The sequence below is a fragment of the Lathyrus oleraceus genome, chromosome 4 (genome assembly GCF_024323335.1).
Source record: "Lathyrus oleraceus cultivar Zhongwan6 chromosome 4, CAAS_Psat_ZW6_1.0, whole genome shotgun sequence".
Lineage (NCBI taxonomy): Eukaryota > Viridiplantae > Streptophyta > Magnoliopsida > Fabales > Fabaceae > Lathyrus > Lathyrus oleraceus.
This window is the reverse complement of record NC_066582.1, coordinates 480257015-480273100: the sequence shown is the minus strand read 5'-3', so window position 1 is coordinate 480273100 and position 16086 is coordinate 480257015. Positions and strand designations below refer to the sequence as shown.

The window sequence follows — 16086 nt, the reverse complement described above, 5'->3', positions numbered from 1 at the left end:
TTAACAATAAAAGAACGTGAGATGAATGATAAGTTTCAAGTACAACATAGTTTTACGTATGATTATTTCCAAAATCAATTTACTAGATTATATGTTCAAAGAGGGGTTAGTGAAACAAACAATCGATATTTAGATATAATAGACTCAACTAGACAGAACAACATGAGAGATGCACAAAGAATCACAAAAAACATAATCTCAATATCAATATCAACAACAAAAACAACAAGAAATCAGCAACAACATCAAACACAATATCAAGAATAACAACGTCAATAAACAACAACAATATCAATAACAACAACGTCAATAAACAACCTTTAGGATTTAGGGTCTCAAAATCAAGAACAACAACATCGACAACAATAACATCTATAACAACAACATAAACAACAACAAAAACTATAAGGTTTCGGATCTCAACAACAACAACAACAACAACAACATGACAACAATATTAGTAGTGATGCTTGACGTATCAGATCTACGAAGAAGAAGTAAAAGAAAATAATTTGGATATCTGAATAAGAAACGAGAGCACTAAACACATAACACCTTCTTATTGAAGATGTTATGTGTTTATGGCGTTTCATTAGGGTTACGTTTGTGTTGCTTAGACAAATGAAACTAAATGCTACAAGGTAAAACTATATATATATATATATATATCAGACAATCTTAGCTCATCTCGGTTAGAAAGAAAACCGAGGTGAAAAGTAGCGTACTTTTAAATTAAAAATAAAATATTCAAAAATGTGTCACTTTTAATGAGATAAAAGCATAAACTGAGGTTGCTGGGATTTGAAGCATGTACACTGAATAGGTTTACCTCTGGGCTTTCCAAATAACCGATAGAATTGTATATATTTTTTTAAGAAACAGAGCGCGTTCAGGAATTATACATCGATGTTTCAATACGTGAGGTGAAATCGTCGTCATGAAATGTATTATTTGTAGTAGTGAGGAAAGTGGAGTATATTCCCTACTTAATTAAGGAAGAATTTAACCACTCCAAATGTATTTTGTTTATTTCTTTTATCACCTCTATGTCATCATCAAAAGGGGGAGAACGTAGAATCATGTTTTGCAGGTTAAGTAATCAAGGAAGCTCTCATGTTCTTAATGATGAACATGATTTTAATGATGACAACTAAATACAAGCATAACAAGCGGTCAAAGATGCAAGCAGACTAAGTAGGGTTTGATGATCACGACAAACATCCTCTAACGATGACACTAAACTAGAATAAATCTCAAGCCTCATCTTCAAGAAGAATTCAAGTAAGTGTAAGATTTGATTATCTGACAAGTCTTGAAGCTTCAAAGTGTGAAAGATAGAAAATGTTAAAGTTCGCCATGTCGCATATGAGTGAATAGTATGTTATAAAAGCATAAGAGCTTTTTCTTAAAGTTATATGACTAATTTACACACACACACACTAAAACATGTTGTTAAGCCTATTTTTTTCAAATAATTATTCCTAAAAATGTTTTAGAGTCGTGCCATTGAATTAGGAATTGTATGGATGATGTTAGACAAAATTTGTACTGTCTAACCGATTGGCACTTATACCCAAAATTTATATTTTCTTAAAGTTCTTAAACATTTGGGACAGTGTCTTAATGAAAGGAAATGGCTCTATATCCCTTCATTCCTTTTTAAACATCCTAAACGTTTATTTGAGATCTTTTAAACGATTGGAGCAAGGTGTGAATCGATTGGTACGTTAATTTTGTCCCAATTTTTTTTTGTGTCAACCTCTAGCCTATAAATAGAGGTCATTATCCTCACATGTTAACATCTAGAATTGTGAGTATTCTATCTCATACCTCACTCTCTTTCTCTAAAATATTTTTCAACTTTTTCCCACTTGAATTTAGTTGTAACACTTCGAGGAAATTCTTTTGTTTAATGGTATTTTTGTAATTTTAGAAAGGGAATTGATGTAAATTCAGCAAAGAGTATTTTCTCTTGGTTGAATAATTTATCCATATGGATTGTTTGTTTGTGTTAAAAGTTAAATCCATCAAAAACTTTGGTTGGGGATCTAGAAAAAGTCACCATATTCGGTTCGTAAGCTTAGTCCAGTTAAAAGCTTTCTTTGGTTTGAGATCAACCTGATTTAAAATCTCAACTTGGTTTATGGTTATTCTAGTAAAAACTTCGGTTCGGTTCGTAAGCTCAGCCCGGTCAAAAGCTTTCTTTGGTTCGAGATAAGCCTGTGGAAAATTTCAGTTTAGATTGTGGACTAATCGCTTCAAGTTGTTGTTTGGAAATAAAATTAACCGCTTCAATCCTCTATTTGGAAGGAAGACTAACCGCTTATTTCCAGTGTTCGCAGTTTGGTTGGAAGTTAGCTTGAAACTTCATTTTTCCTTGTATAAGGGGGTTCGAGAGTTCACCTACTAAAAACTCTTAAGAATTATTAGATACTATCAAAATCAAATCTTGGAGAGATGATTAGATCACTTCTTTTCGACCGAACCTCTATAACTTTGGATGTTACTTCTCCTCCTCTTAACTCTTTATTTTATTTATCTTTTTGCTGCTAATTTATTAAAACATTTTCTAGAATATTTTTAAATTCGGAGAATAATTATAAAAAAAATTCAAACTACCGTTTTTCTAAAACATACCATTCAAATTAAGCAAAGAAAGATCACGAAGACTAAGAGTCTCTTCTTGAATTTACAAACATCAACTCAACTCACCAAATAGATCCTATCTTCACCTTTCAATCCCAAAAAAATCTTCTTTAAATTCTAACAATCATCTTCTATGCCTTAACATATATTTAAAAAAAAAAAAAAAAAAAAAAAAAACATGATAGAATTGAGAATCGAATTAAGGAGAAGGACTATCCTCAAAGACTAACATACCTATGAAAACCCATTTACTAATATTTTAGTTTCTAAATTTAACCTCTTTATATTAATTTAATTTCAAATATTAGTATCTAAAAATTAATATGAATAAAATTTAATATTTACACACTTAAAAAAACTGATTGTAGAGTGTTCTAATGAATGAGGGACAGGCTTTGGTATGAATACAATGTTCTCTGCTAAATATTTTGTAACTATCCTTTAATGCAGCTTGCAGTTACTTGTGTTCATTTTGTTAATTACTTAAAGGGCCCTTAAAAGCAATTGTTTGGCTAGATAATTAAAATTTAGAAGGGTTTATTTGAAAGCTACTTTATATATTTTTGTTTATATATAGATAGTAGATATATTATATATAGTGCAAGATTCATGACATAAAATAAGTAAAAGTGCATTTGATATCATACAAGTACAACCGAACAGACATAGTACTAGTTCTTATTTGATGTAAAGTAAAACATTAAAACAGTCAAACAAACATACATAATAACGTGACTACAATGAGAGAATAGAACTTCTTCTCATCTTTTATTCAAAGCAGCAACACAACAACCATGACCCTTTTTAGATAGAGATACTATTAGGAATACCTCTGCAAGTCAATCCTTCCTCACTAGAAGGATAAAGCAAAGTGTAAGGCATCTTCACTGGCCCATATCGGTTCCTCAACGACTCGTCATTGTTCCTTTGAGTGAGTTTTTGCTCAATTTCAGCCAACTTCCTTCCAAACCTCTTGAAAGCCTCTTTTGGTTGTGAATCAGAAGTCCAATCATCACCTTCAATTCTCTCTCCAAGGTATTGCTCATCAGAAGCATGCCTTGACAGGACCTCTATAATGGTCAAGTCAGTAAGAGTATCATTCTTTGGTGTGATTGTCCTCAAATACGCCTTCTCGTAGTTCTTAGCAAGATCATTATACTCAGAGGTTCCCACCTCAGGCATGAATCTCCTGCTTTTAGTTGGTCGGTTAAGGATGTATCCTCCATATGGATATTGTCCAAAGTTAACAGCGGCATGAAGTGCTGAAGCTATCCATATGAGGATGGTACAGGCTTCAATCAACTCTGCACGAGTCTTCATCTTAAACCACCATGTAGCATTCTTCAAGTCACCATGGCCTACCTCTACAAGTTCTTTCCAGAATGCTTGGAGTTCAGCATCTTGTGCAATAGCTCCATCTGATTTGTAATAGAAATTCACATATTCTTCAACCCATGACTTAATAGCAGCCCATATCTCTAGTCCATCAGAAGCATAAGGGTAGTCCTCTATCAAAAGACGAAGTCCGTATGGAGCAGATGGATCCTTAACAGCCACTCCTCTAGATAACATGCAAAGAAGTTAACATTAGCATACAAAATATACTTTTGAGATCTTCTTAACAAATGGATTGACTTGATGTATAATGTTTTGTAAGGTTACCTTTTGATTAGATCATTAGGTAGTCCTTGGTCAGTGAAAACCCAATCCTTGTAAACAACAGCAGACATTTCCATAGCATAATTTCCCCACAAGAATGTTGATTCTATAATACCCTCGGCATTGACCAACACATTCCTAGCAAGTGCATTGATGTTCATTGTGTCGCGGTAATGTGGAAGTAAAAGTTTATGAATAGGATGAACCACACTCAGATGTCTATTTGTTGCTATGATGAATGGCTCAACAACAGCATGAGTGTTCAACCTGCCACACATGTAGGTAGATGTTATGCAATTACTCGTTTATATATAAATTAAGTTTGATTGAATAAAAATCATTAATGAAGTCCATACCAATGACTAACAAGTTGGTGATAGCATGAGTCATTTACAACAACGAAAGCCTTGGCAAGAAGCCAAATTGAAGCTTCAACACCTTCACCTGCAGGCAAGTAAACTTTACTAACAGGACCGAAACTATCACCCTGTGGATGTGGTGTACTCAGCTCAATGGCCAATGGCTTCAAAGTTCCGTTATCTTGCAAGAAAAGTACTGTCCTTGTAGCATATGCCTTTGTGTCAGTTGCATTTATTTTCCTCAAATATGGAAATAATGGATCATGGTGATCAAGTACGAACAGTCTGTTCGCTTCGTAAGCCTGTTCCACAAGATAAAATTTAGCTAGTGTAGTTCATGAGAAATTTGTAATAAAAGATAATAGAATTCATCCTTTTCAATGAAGGTTGAATTGTGTCATTAATTACCACTTGTACAGAGACTCCACCCATGTTTGGCTCCAAGTGTTCTTTGGTTATTGTACTGGTGTTATCACCATAGAGTTGGCTGTCTAAATTGCTCTTTATTGGAAAAGTCTACATGAACCAAGCAATGAGGTTAATAAACGATTATAAACATGGCATGGAAATTAGACTAATAAATATTAAAGTAGTAAGTTTACCTGAATTTTTTTGATGATGTGTGGATTCACCCCAGCAATCATCTCCCTTGCAAATTCCTCATCAGTCATCCATGCAGAATGATCCACTAATCATATTAAGAAAATTTCAAAAGCTCCATCATATTTCTTTATATGATTTAGTATATAATTAAATATATACAATCCAAAGATTGTTACTAGTATATACCTTGTACCACTTTCGGTGTTGGAAACTTAAGTGCAGATTCACCATCAGATCGGAAGAGTTCCTTGAACAACGGAATTGGACTAATCTGGCTTAGTATATCAGTAGGAAGCTTAATCCCACCATCATAAAGCGAGCGCACGTCTTCAAACGTGTTAAACTCAGGGTTATTGAGTTGTAATGTAACTACAGATCTCAATTGAGGTATGATATTTTGAGACGCTGATTTGAGTATGTAAATAAGAAAGTCCGACGACTTCACGTGACCAAATGATTCATCTCTTGGAAGATACACAGTGTCACTTCGACTCTCACTCTTAGGATCTATTCACATATATATAACAAAATATGGTTTAGCAACAATACCAACATCTTACTTCAAAAGAATTGAAAGAAAAATTACAAGTGCTTAGGGCTTAACCTTTGTTAGTTGGTTTTCGACCGGTTCTTCCCCTACGAGGGTAAGGCAAGGTGCTTGATCCGCCGAGAACTGGACGAGCCAAGGTAGCTTTTTTGTCAGGAGCTCCCAAATCATTGTAAACATCATAATCATATATTCTATCCCATTCTTTACGCTCTCCTGTTCCGTCTCCTCTTAAAGTCTTCAACTCTTCTTGTCTGTAGTATGCTAATGGAGCCGGAGTGTCACTCGGAAGATATGTCTACATAAATTTAGAAGATAAAGAGTTATGAGCTAAATTTTTTTAAAAAGTTCTACATCAGAGAAATAAATTATATATCTCATTGGTTACCTTGTTGGCGAAGAAAATGCGGTCGGTTTTGTACTTTTTAGAATTGTAAACCCATGAGTTGCAAGCAAATTTGATGCTTCCAACGTTTGGAACATCATCAAGTGTCAAACTCACTAGGAAGAATTCACCACCTTGCATAAAATTCTCAATATAAAAAGCTCCTGGAATTCCCATGTTACTGTCCCATTCAAAATGAATACTGAAAGCAGATTGTTTGTCTCCCAATGTTGGTATGGAGGTAAGAAGCCCTTCCAAGAATGCCTCTTTTGACACTTTTCCCTTTCCACTTGCTATAAAAATGTCAAAAATTCAACTTTAGTTTCACTAATAATGATTCTTAAATAGTAACACGTTATAGATTAGTGTATATTTTGATAAAATTTGTGTGAATAAATTAGTCTATATTTTAAAACTAAAGTGATAAAATAACAATTTTAATAGATTTTAAATAAAGTGAATGTAATTTTTCCATTTTAAAATATAAGATAGGAGTTCAAGTATAAAATATAGAAGGATAGTAACATTTTTTTAAACTTATATAATAGTACTAGATGTATATAAAAAATTAGATCCATTTCTATCTAGACAGCAAACAGAAAATCCAAACGATTTGTTATACCAAATATCACAACCATTGGTTTCATCATTTTGACCAATCAAATTAGCACACGTGTCTTTTCATGATAAAAAATTTAAATTAAAAAACACAAGCATTCTTTCAGCCAATATTTCTAATAACATTTTCTTACATATAACTTATATTAATGGTAGAATTTGAATCTAAAAGTTGTAGACATGTATATAATAGAATGAATTAAAGAAGTTATTACCATCGGCACTGGTACCACTGATCAATTTGAGAGCGACAGAACGACCCAAGAAAGAGGTGGCGGTATCAATTATGGAGCCAGTGATACCTCCGATGGCACCAATGGCGCCACCGATGATACCACTAGGGCTTTGAGCTGCAGTGAGTTCATTAATGTCCAACACATTCTTTTGCATCAACACCACAGTTCCCTTCAGTTTTGAACCTTTACCAAACAAAAATGAAGCCATCTTAATTAATTGGATGCTTACACTATTTTTGACAAATCAAAGAAAAGCTTGTGTGTCTTGTAACTATGGGAGTGCTTACTATTTATACTGGTTGGGATATGAAGAAAAATAATATTTTTTGTTTCGATCATTAGTAACATGTGAAAATACATGTTGGGGTCACATCTTATGCGTATTATTTTATTTTGGGATGATTATCTCGTGGCAAATTAAATATAATATATCCATTGCATGATTATAAGTATTTTATTTGGTGGTTATACGTGCCAGACTTATATTTGTTGTATTGTTAATAGATATGGGAACGTTCCAAGTGACATAAGTTGTAAATCTAAATATACTCCCTCGATTCGCTTTGAAAAAAATATTTGTATTAAAAAATAACTATTTTACAATATTAAAAAGTCATTAATGTTATTTTTTTATTATAACTTTAAATATTTATTATATTGTTATTTCAATTATTTCAATTTATTTTTCACATAGAATAATATCTATACATTTTTTTATAATATCTTTTTTCAATACAACAATGATTATTTATCTTAATATATATGAAAAATAAACAAAGATAGTGTTATTTATAATAATATATATATATATATATATATATATATATATATATATATATATATATATATAAATTATTGGTTTATAAATATCAAATCTTATTTACATTAATTAATTAATATAAATATAAATATAAATAAATTTGATTACATCATTAGTTTAGAATCATTTAAATATTTTTTATATGTAATACAACTTTAAATGTGCTAACAAAAGTAACATAATATACCAACCAAATGTTCAAAAACTTAAGCTTAATTGTAAACAAATCAGACATCCTAAAAAAAATCCCATACTTAGAACTTAACTTCTTTTACTAAGTCAAATTTAAGTGGGGGTATAGTGTTAGCAAAATTTTATGTTTTGGATCTTGATATTATGATTTCACAGTGTTTTAGATTCTATAAATAAAATCGTAAAAGCGTACCCGGATCCATGACGTCGATTCTTGTGTGATTTATTGATCCTTGTTTGCAATTGTTTTCTCCTCTCTTCCTTCTTCCTTATTTGTATCTTTGATGATGAAGATACTTTTGTGTATTTGTGAGAAACTGAGAAGGAATGAGAAAAGTTCGTGTTGGTTGCCTAAATGTGTCCTTTTATAGACACTTTATTCCAACAGTCATATTTCACCCCAAGAGTCATGTCCCAACAGTCATGAAGAGAGAGAAGAGGGATTTGTATTTTGAATTTCAAAATAAAACCCCATTGACTTAATTATCCATCTACCAAATTAATCATCACATTTAGGTGTCTTTTATTTAAGCCAAATATTGTTTACATGAGTCACACCTAATTAATAATAAATTAATCCAACAGTCTCCCACTTGACTCATGTTACATCTTGATGTTTCAATCTTATACCATAATTGTGCACCATTTATTAAAAGCACCAAGTTATCATCTTTAATGAATTTGAATGATCGGATCATGGCGGTCACAAATTACTCATCAACTTGATTCCTTCCATGTATCACGAATCAATTCAATTCAAATAACTTTAGGGGATACAATAATGTGTCTCTCATGTCTTTTCAAAGACACATAGTCATCACATATTACAATAACATGTATAATATAATATGGATGTCAAAACTCAACAGAAACATAACTTTAATTGAATTCACAATTGTCATACAATACGAACATTAAACTATACTTGTATATATACCAAAAATAATACAATGTTAACAAGGACTTTTACATAATGCCCATCCTTTCTACATGACCAATAAATGTTTTGGGCGGTAAACCTTTAGTTAACGGATTCGCTATCATTAAATTTGTTCCAATATGTTCAAATGACACCTTTTGTTTCTGCACTTCTTCTTTCACTGATAAGTATTTCAATTCCATGTGTTTAGCACCTTTGGAATATATATCATTCTTAGAGAAGAACACAGCTGCAGAATTATCACAATAAATCCTTAGCGGCCTAGCTATACTGTCGACAATACCAAGCCCTAAGGTGAAGTTCCGCAACCATAATGATTGAATTGTGGCCTCAAAGCATGCCACAAATTCTGCCTCCATAGTAGAAGTAGCAATGATGGACTGTTTTCCACTCTTCCATAATATTGTTCCTCCAGCCAGAAGAAAAACATATCCAAATGTGGATTTTCTTGAGTCCACACATCCTGCAAAGTCTGAATCTGAGTAGCCAACCACTTCAAGGTGATCCGACCTTCTATATGTGAGCATGTAATCTTTGGTTCCTTGTAAGTACCTAAGAACTTTCTTTGCAGCTTTCCAGTGATCCATTCCAGGATTACTTTGATATCGACCTAACATACCAACAGCAAAACTAATATCCGGTCGGGTACATGTTTGGGCATACATCAAGCTCCCAACCACTGATGCATAGGGAATAGACTCCATTTCTTTTCGCTCTAATTCATTTTTGGGACATTGCATTTGACTAAACGTGTCCCCTTTCTGAATAGGAACTGTCCCTCCAGAGCATTTGTCCATTCTGAATCTCTCTAAATTTTTTATTTATATAGCCTTTCTGAGACATTCCCAATAGTCCTTGTGATCTATTACGGAATATTTCTATTCCTATCACATATGATGCCTCACCCATATCCTTCATTTCAAATTTATTGGAGAGAAACTTCTTTACATCATGTAACAAAGCAAAACCATTGGCAGCAAGTAAAATATCATCAACATATAAGACTAAAATTATGAATTTGCTCCCACTGACCTTCATATAGATACACCGATCTACAGTGCTCTCTACAAAACCATATGACAAAATAGTATTGTTAAATTTAAGATACCATTGTCTAGAAGCCTACTTTAATCCATATATTGACTTCTTTAATTTACACACTAAATTTTCTTTTCCTGCAGTAACAAAACCTTCAGGTTGGACCATATACACTTCTTCCTCTAAGTCACCATTTAGAAAGGCGGTTTTTACATCCATTTGGTGAAGCTCTAAGTCATAATGAGCCACCAAAGCCAAAACAATTCTCAAAGAGTCTTTCTTTGAAACAGGAGAAAAGGTTTCTTTGTAGTCAACACCATCCTTTTGAGTGAAACCTTTGGCGAAAAGTCTAGCTTTATATCTTTCAATATTACCTTTCGAGTCTCGTTTGGTCTTAAAGACCCATTTGCAACCAACTCGTTTTGAACCTTTAGGTAACTCAACTAGATCCCATGTCACTCATTGATTTTAACTCTTCTTTCATAGCATTGAACCAATTTTTAGAATTGTCACTTTCCATGGCTTGTTTAAATGATACTGGATCCTCATCAATGCTCAAGTCACATTCATGTTCAAGGGAATAAATAACATAATCATTTGAAATAGCTGGTCTCCTTTGCCTTTCAGACCTTCTTACTGCTATTTCTTGTGTTTCTTCAGTCACTTATTCTTGCTCATTTGTGACTTGTACATTGTCAACTGGTTCATCAACTATATGTTCATTTTGTGGGTTTTGAATATTAATTTGTTATCTATTTGGGTTGTATGACGGTACCACAACCAGAGGGACAACAACTTGAGAAGATTCTTTAGGTGAAGAAGATTCTCCACGAGTCTCCATAATATCCACTTTACGTGATTTCTCACTCCCACTAAACTGCCCATTTTCAATAAACCGAGCATTACCAGACTCAATTATTCTCATACTATGATTAGGACAATAAAATATATACCCTTTTGATTTTTCAGGATACCCGATGAAAAACTCACTAATGGTTCTTGCATCAAGTTTCTTTTCATGTGGATTATACGCCCTTACTTCGGCTTGGCATCCCCAAACATGAAGATGTCTCAAACTAGGTTTCCTTCCCGTCCATAGTTCATAAGGAGTATTAGGAACTGCCTTGCTAGGAATCCTATTAATCAAATACGCATCGGTCCTTAATGCGTAGGTCCACAATGATAAAGGTACATTACTATAATTTAACATTGACCTAACCATATTCATGAGAGTACGATTCCGCCTCTCAGCCACACCATTTTGTTGTGGTGTGCCTGGCATAGTATATTGTGCACATATGCCACGACTTTCGAGGAACTTTGCAAATGGACTTGGACATTGTCCTTTCTCATTATATTTTCCATAATACTCACCACCTCTATCAGACTTCACTATCTTTACCTTTTTATCTAATTGCCTTTCCACCTCATCAATGAATACTTTTAGCATGTCCACTGATTGAGATTTTTCATGCAATAAATACAAGTAACAATAACGTGAGAAGTCATCAATAAAAGTGATGAAATACTTTTCTCCTCCCCAAGAAGAGACGTCGAAAGGACCACAAATATCAGTATGTATCAATTCAAGGAGTTCACTGCTTCTTGTAGACGAATTTTTAGATATTTGTTTGGAATGTTTTCCTTTAATGCAATCCAAACATATATTCCAGTCACCAAAATCTAATTGAGGTAATATTTCACCTTTCATTAACCTCATTACTCTTTCTTTAGATATGTGACCTAACCTTTGATGCCACAAATAAGCAGAACTCTCATTATTTATACTTCGCTTACTACCAACAATATGTGAAACATGAGTAGTCGCACCCGAATCAAGCCACCAAGTATTATTTGGTACTTCAATAAGATTGTATTTGAAATTTATGGAAACATAAAACATACCTTTCTTTTCGAACCACATCTTCCTTTTAGGACAATCCTTTTTGAAGTGTCCGCTCTCCTTACAGAAATAACATTTCTTTTCCTTTTGGACTCCGCCCTCAATAACCTTTAGAGGAGCTTTTCCCTTCTTCTTGTCCTTCTTGTCGGGCTTGACCTTACTGCAACTGGCTCCATCATGAGTCGTGAGATGAACGGAATGATCTTTCATCTTCTTTAGCCTCCTTCTTCTTGAACCAACATGGCCTTAATTTCTTGAAAGTTCCATTTTTCTTTGATGGTGTTGTAATTCACCTGAAACTGTCCAAACTCAAGAGGAAGCGAGTTAATTATAAACTGTACAAGAAAATATTCACTCACATCCATACCAAAGGACTTCAACTTTGCTGCCAGATTTCCCATTTGAGTTACATGATCATGAATGGGTTGAGACCATTCAAACTTTTTAGTCGTCAACTCACTCATCAAATTTCCCACAATAGATTGTAACTTTAATCATGTATCTAAATTCACCTTTGGGTGATATCTACATACATTTCAATAACATACTCAAAAGAACATGCATGTCTATCTTTGGATATACAAGCAACAAGTATGATAAAAACTTTAATTTTATTAATTATAAGTCATGATTCATCTTTGGATGATCTCTATATATCTTATAATAATAAATACTATTATTTAACATAAACATGTTATTTGTATAGCATCGGATTAAAATTATACACTTTAATAAATTTGATCACTTTGGTGATTGCAAATTTTAATATAATAATTTCAAAACAATGAATTATATCTATTAAAAAAAATAACGATACACAATTTTTAAAACAGTAACATTTAAATGAGATTTAGCATGGCAATGTTGTAACTCAATCAAACCAGGATATGAACACACAAAATTTGAAAAGGTAACATAACTAAAAATAAACGACTTTATATACGAAGTTACGTAAATGAATATACTACGCATATATAGGATATTTTGGATTGTCTATTAACACATGCATTGGAAATTCTGGAACATGTATATAAATTCCAGTGTCATCACCGTAACGTCTTTGAAAAATTTCAAAAGCAATTTTATGCATAGCATACATACATATCATGATACTTTCTAATATAAACTATAATTCTCATTAAACAGTCACTACTTAAAAAAAATCATAATATCGATAATCAACACCGAAAAATCATAATACCGGTAACAATGCTCTGATACCAACTGTTAGCAAAATTTTATGTTTTGGATCTTGATATCATGATTTTTACAGTGTTTTAGATTCTATAAATAAAACCGTAAAAGCGCACCCGGATCCATGACGTGGATTCTTGTCTGATTTATTGATCCTTGTTTGCAATTGTTTTCTCCTCTCTTCCTTCTTCCTTATTTGTATCTTTGATGATGAAGATACTTTTGTGTATTTGTGAGAAAATGAGAAGGAATGAGAAAAGTTCGTGTTGGTTGCCTAAATGTGTCCTTTTATAGACACTTTATTCCAACAGTCATATTCCACCCCAAGAGTCATGTCCCAACAGTCATGAAGAGAGAGAAGAGGGATTTGTATTTTGAATTTCAAAATAAAACCCCATTGACTTAATTATCCATCTACCAAAATAATCATCACATTTAGGTGTCTTTTATTTAAGTCAAATATTGTTTACATGAGTCACACCTAATTAATAATAAATTAATCCAACATATAGGTGATGGAAGTCATATTAAGGTTATTTTCGAACCTTAGCTAAGAGAAAAAGGAGAAGAATGGTTGGGTGTTCCTCAAGAGCAAGGTGCGTATGATTTTTATGTTAAAACCCTCGTGTCGTCTAGTGTTAAACAATTGAATGTGCAAGTAATAAATTCTTTCTTTAACCATATTGTGGTTGAAGAAATCTCTAAAGTCTCGTTAGTTAAAGATGTGGTAGAAGATGGTCCGATTTGGCAAGAGGAACAAAATGGAGTGTACAATATCAAGTTTGGGTATAGATTATGGAGAAACTCCCAAACGAATTATTATGTGCCCCTTAGAGCCAAACACCTGTTATGGAGAATTTGTAGGGGATGTCTACCGTCTCGATCCAGACTTCGTCATCATTATGTCCAATATCCTTCTGTTTGTCAACTTTGTGAGATTGAAGATGAGGATGATTGACACTAGTTTTTTTTATTGTACTATTATTCTCCAATGTTGGCGGGCAATAGGTTTGTCTTCTATAATTGATCCCCGTGTTCATATTTTTAATGATGTTAAATCCTGTATTCTTGATATTTATAATAAGGAGGATAAGGGGGAGGCTGCGGTGATTATTGATGTGCTTTAGAAGAATAGAAATAATATTGTTTGGAATAATGCTCGAGATGAGGTATCGAAAATTGGCTTGCAAGCATTCTTTAATTGGCAACATTGGTTTTCAGCTCAATTAGAGTGTTTCAAATAATGTCCCTCATCGCCAACAGTTTGGAGTCCATCCAACGAAGAAAGGTTAAAGTGTAATGTAGATGCTGAATTCAATAATGAAAGAGGCACAACAAATAGAGGTTGGTGTGTGAGGGATAATTTGGGTAGATTTATTATCTCAGGTGTAGCTTAGGATGTTGGTCTGTTATCCACCATTGAAGCAGAAGCCTTGGCCTTGAGAGAAGCTTTGCAAGGCGTTATTTCCTTCCAATTGAATAGTGTAACCTTTGAAAGTGATTTCCAACTTGTAGTTCAAGATATTCATTCTAAGCAGTTAGGTAGGTCTGAATTTAATCTTATTATCTTATCCATTAAGAGTTTGATGTATCATTTTTCGAACTTTAAGATTAAGTTCATTAAACACCAAGCAAATTCGAGTGTTTATAAGTTATTTAAGAAGGTCAATTCTTAGACTCGGTATAATCTTATTAATGTGATACCTGTTGGGGGAGTTTTTTTACTATGGAGCATTGAACATTGTGAGACTTTTTCTTTTTAGAGCAACATCTTTGTGAGAGACACATCACATATTCACCCAAAATCTTAAGGAGATAACTAGGTGGATTCTCTCACTTATAAATGCTCAAGTCTCCATATTTTCAACCAATGTGGGACTATTATCCACACTACTCACACTTGATATATTCTCAACACTCCCCCTCAAGTGTGAGTCCATAATTCTCCCCCTCAAGTGAAAGATCTTATTACTTCCACAAACATTTGTACCGCACATAACGTTTCTTATTCACCACACTGGCGTTGTTGACACTCTTCAACATAACATTTCTTATTCACCAAACTAGCACCGTTGACTTTCGATACAAGTAAGACAAACTTTTTTCTTGAACCCGACTTTAATACCATTTGTTGAGGGAGTTTTTTCACTATGGAGCATTGAACATTGTGAGACTTTTTCTTTTTAGAGCAACACCTTTGTGAGAGACACACCACATATTCACCCAAAACCTTAAGGTGATAGGTGGGTGGATTCTCTCACTTATAAATGCTCAAGTCTCCACATTTTCAACCAATATGGGACTATTATCCACACTACTCACACTTGATACATTCTCAACAATACCTCCTTATACTGAAATTTTTTTAGTAATGAAAATTATTAAGTTTGTCTCTATAAAAAGAAACTTATTCTCATCTCTATTAGCTAATTAAAGTCTTACTTAAATGCATTGCAAGTTACTGTTTCTAATTGAGACACTCAAATGCTTTAATGATGAAATGAGACGCTTCAATGAGGAGCTAAATAAAATTTTCCTTTTCTTTTTAATATTTTAATATTGTGGGTTTAAATCTGAGAATTTTTTTAATAAATAACCAATTTTTTCAAATTAAATTTCAAAATAACCAATTTTTCAAAAAAATACCAAAATAACCATTTTCCCTACTTATGTGTCAATTGAACTGGTGCATCCAACTAACCTTCAAAGGAGGCACCCAGTGTAACACCCCAAATATTGTTAGAGTAATTTAAATATTATTTAATATGATTATTGGAAGGTAAAAGGAATTATTAAATAATATCGGGAATTATTATTATTATTATTATTATTATAGGTGTTATTTATTTTAATAATAATTAAATAATAAAATAAATGGAATATGAAGAGTGGAAGGGTAAAAGTGGAAATTTGATAAGAGGCCAAAGGGAGAACTCAGAGTGTTTT

General features: G+C 32.9%; 2 protein-coding genes across 2 annotated transcripts; both read right to left on the bottom strand.

The window, feature by feature from the left end:
- Nucleotides 1-3256: 3256 nt before the first annotated feature.
- LOC127076335 (linoleate 9S-lipoxygenase) lies at nucleotides 3257-7323 on the bottom strand. The gene is made up of 9 exons (XM_051017956.1): nucleotides 7033-7323; nucleotides 6203-6492; nucleotides 5872-6112; nucleotides 5454-5774; nucleotides 5267-5352; nucleotides 5073-5180; nucleotides 4662-4966; nucleotides 4309-4572; nucleotides 3257-4207 (listed from the first exon to the last, which is right to left on the bottom strand). Exons 1-9 carry the CDS (start codon nucleotides 7259-7261, stop codon nucleotides 3451-3453), a joined length of 2601 nt encoding a protein of 866 aa, XP_050873913.1. The 5' UTR covers nucleotides 7262-7323; the 3' UTR covers nucleotides 3257-3450.
- A 1708-nt stretch (nucleotides 7324-9031) lies between these two features.
- Nucleotides 9032-9709, bottom strand: LOC127138074 (secreted RxLR effector protein 161-like). Its single transcript, XM_051064480.1, has one exon. The coding sequence runs from the start codon at nucleotides 9707-9709 to the stop codon at nucleotides 9032-9034; it is 678 nt and encodes a 225-aa protein (XP_050920437.1).
- Nucleotides 9710-16086: the final 6377 nt, after the last annotated feature.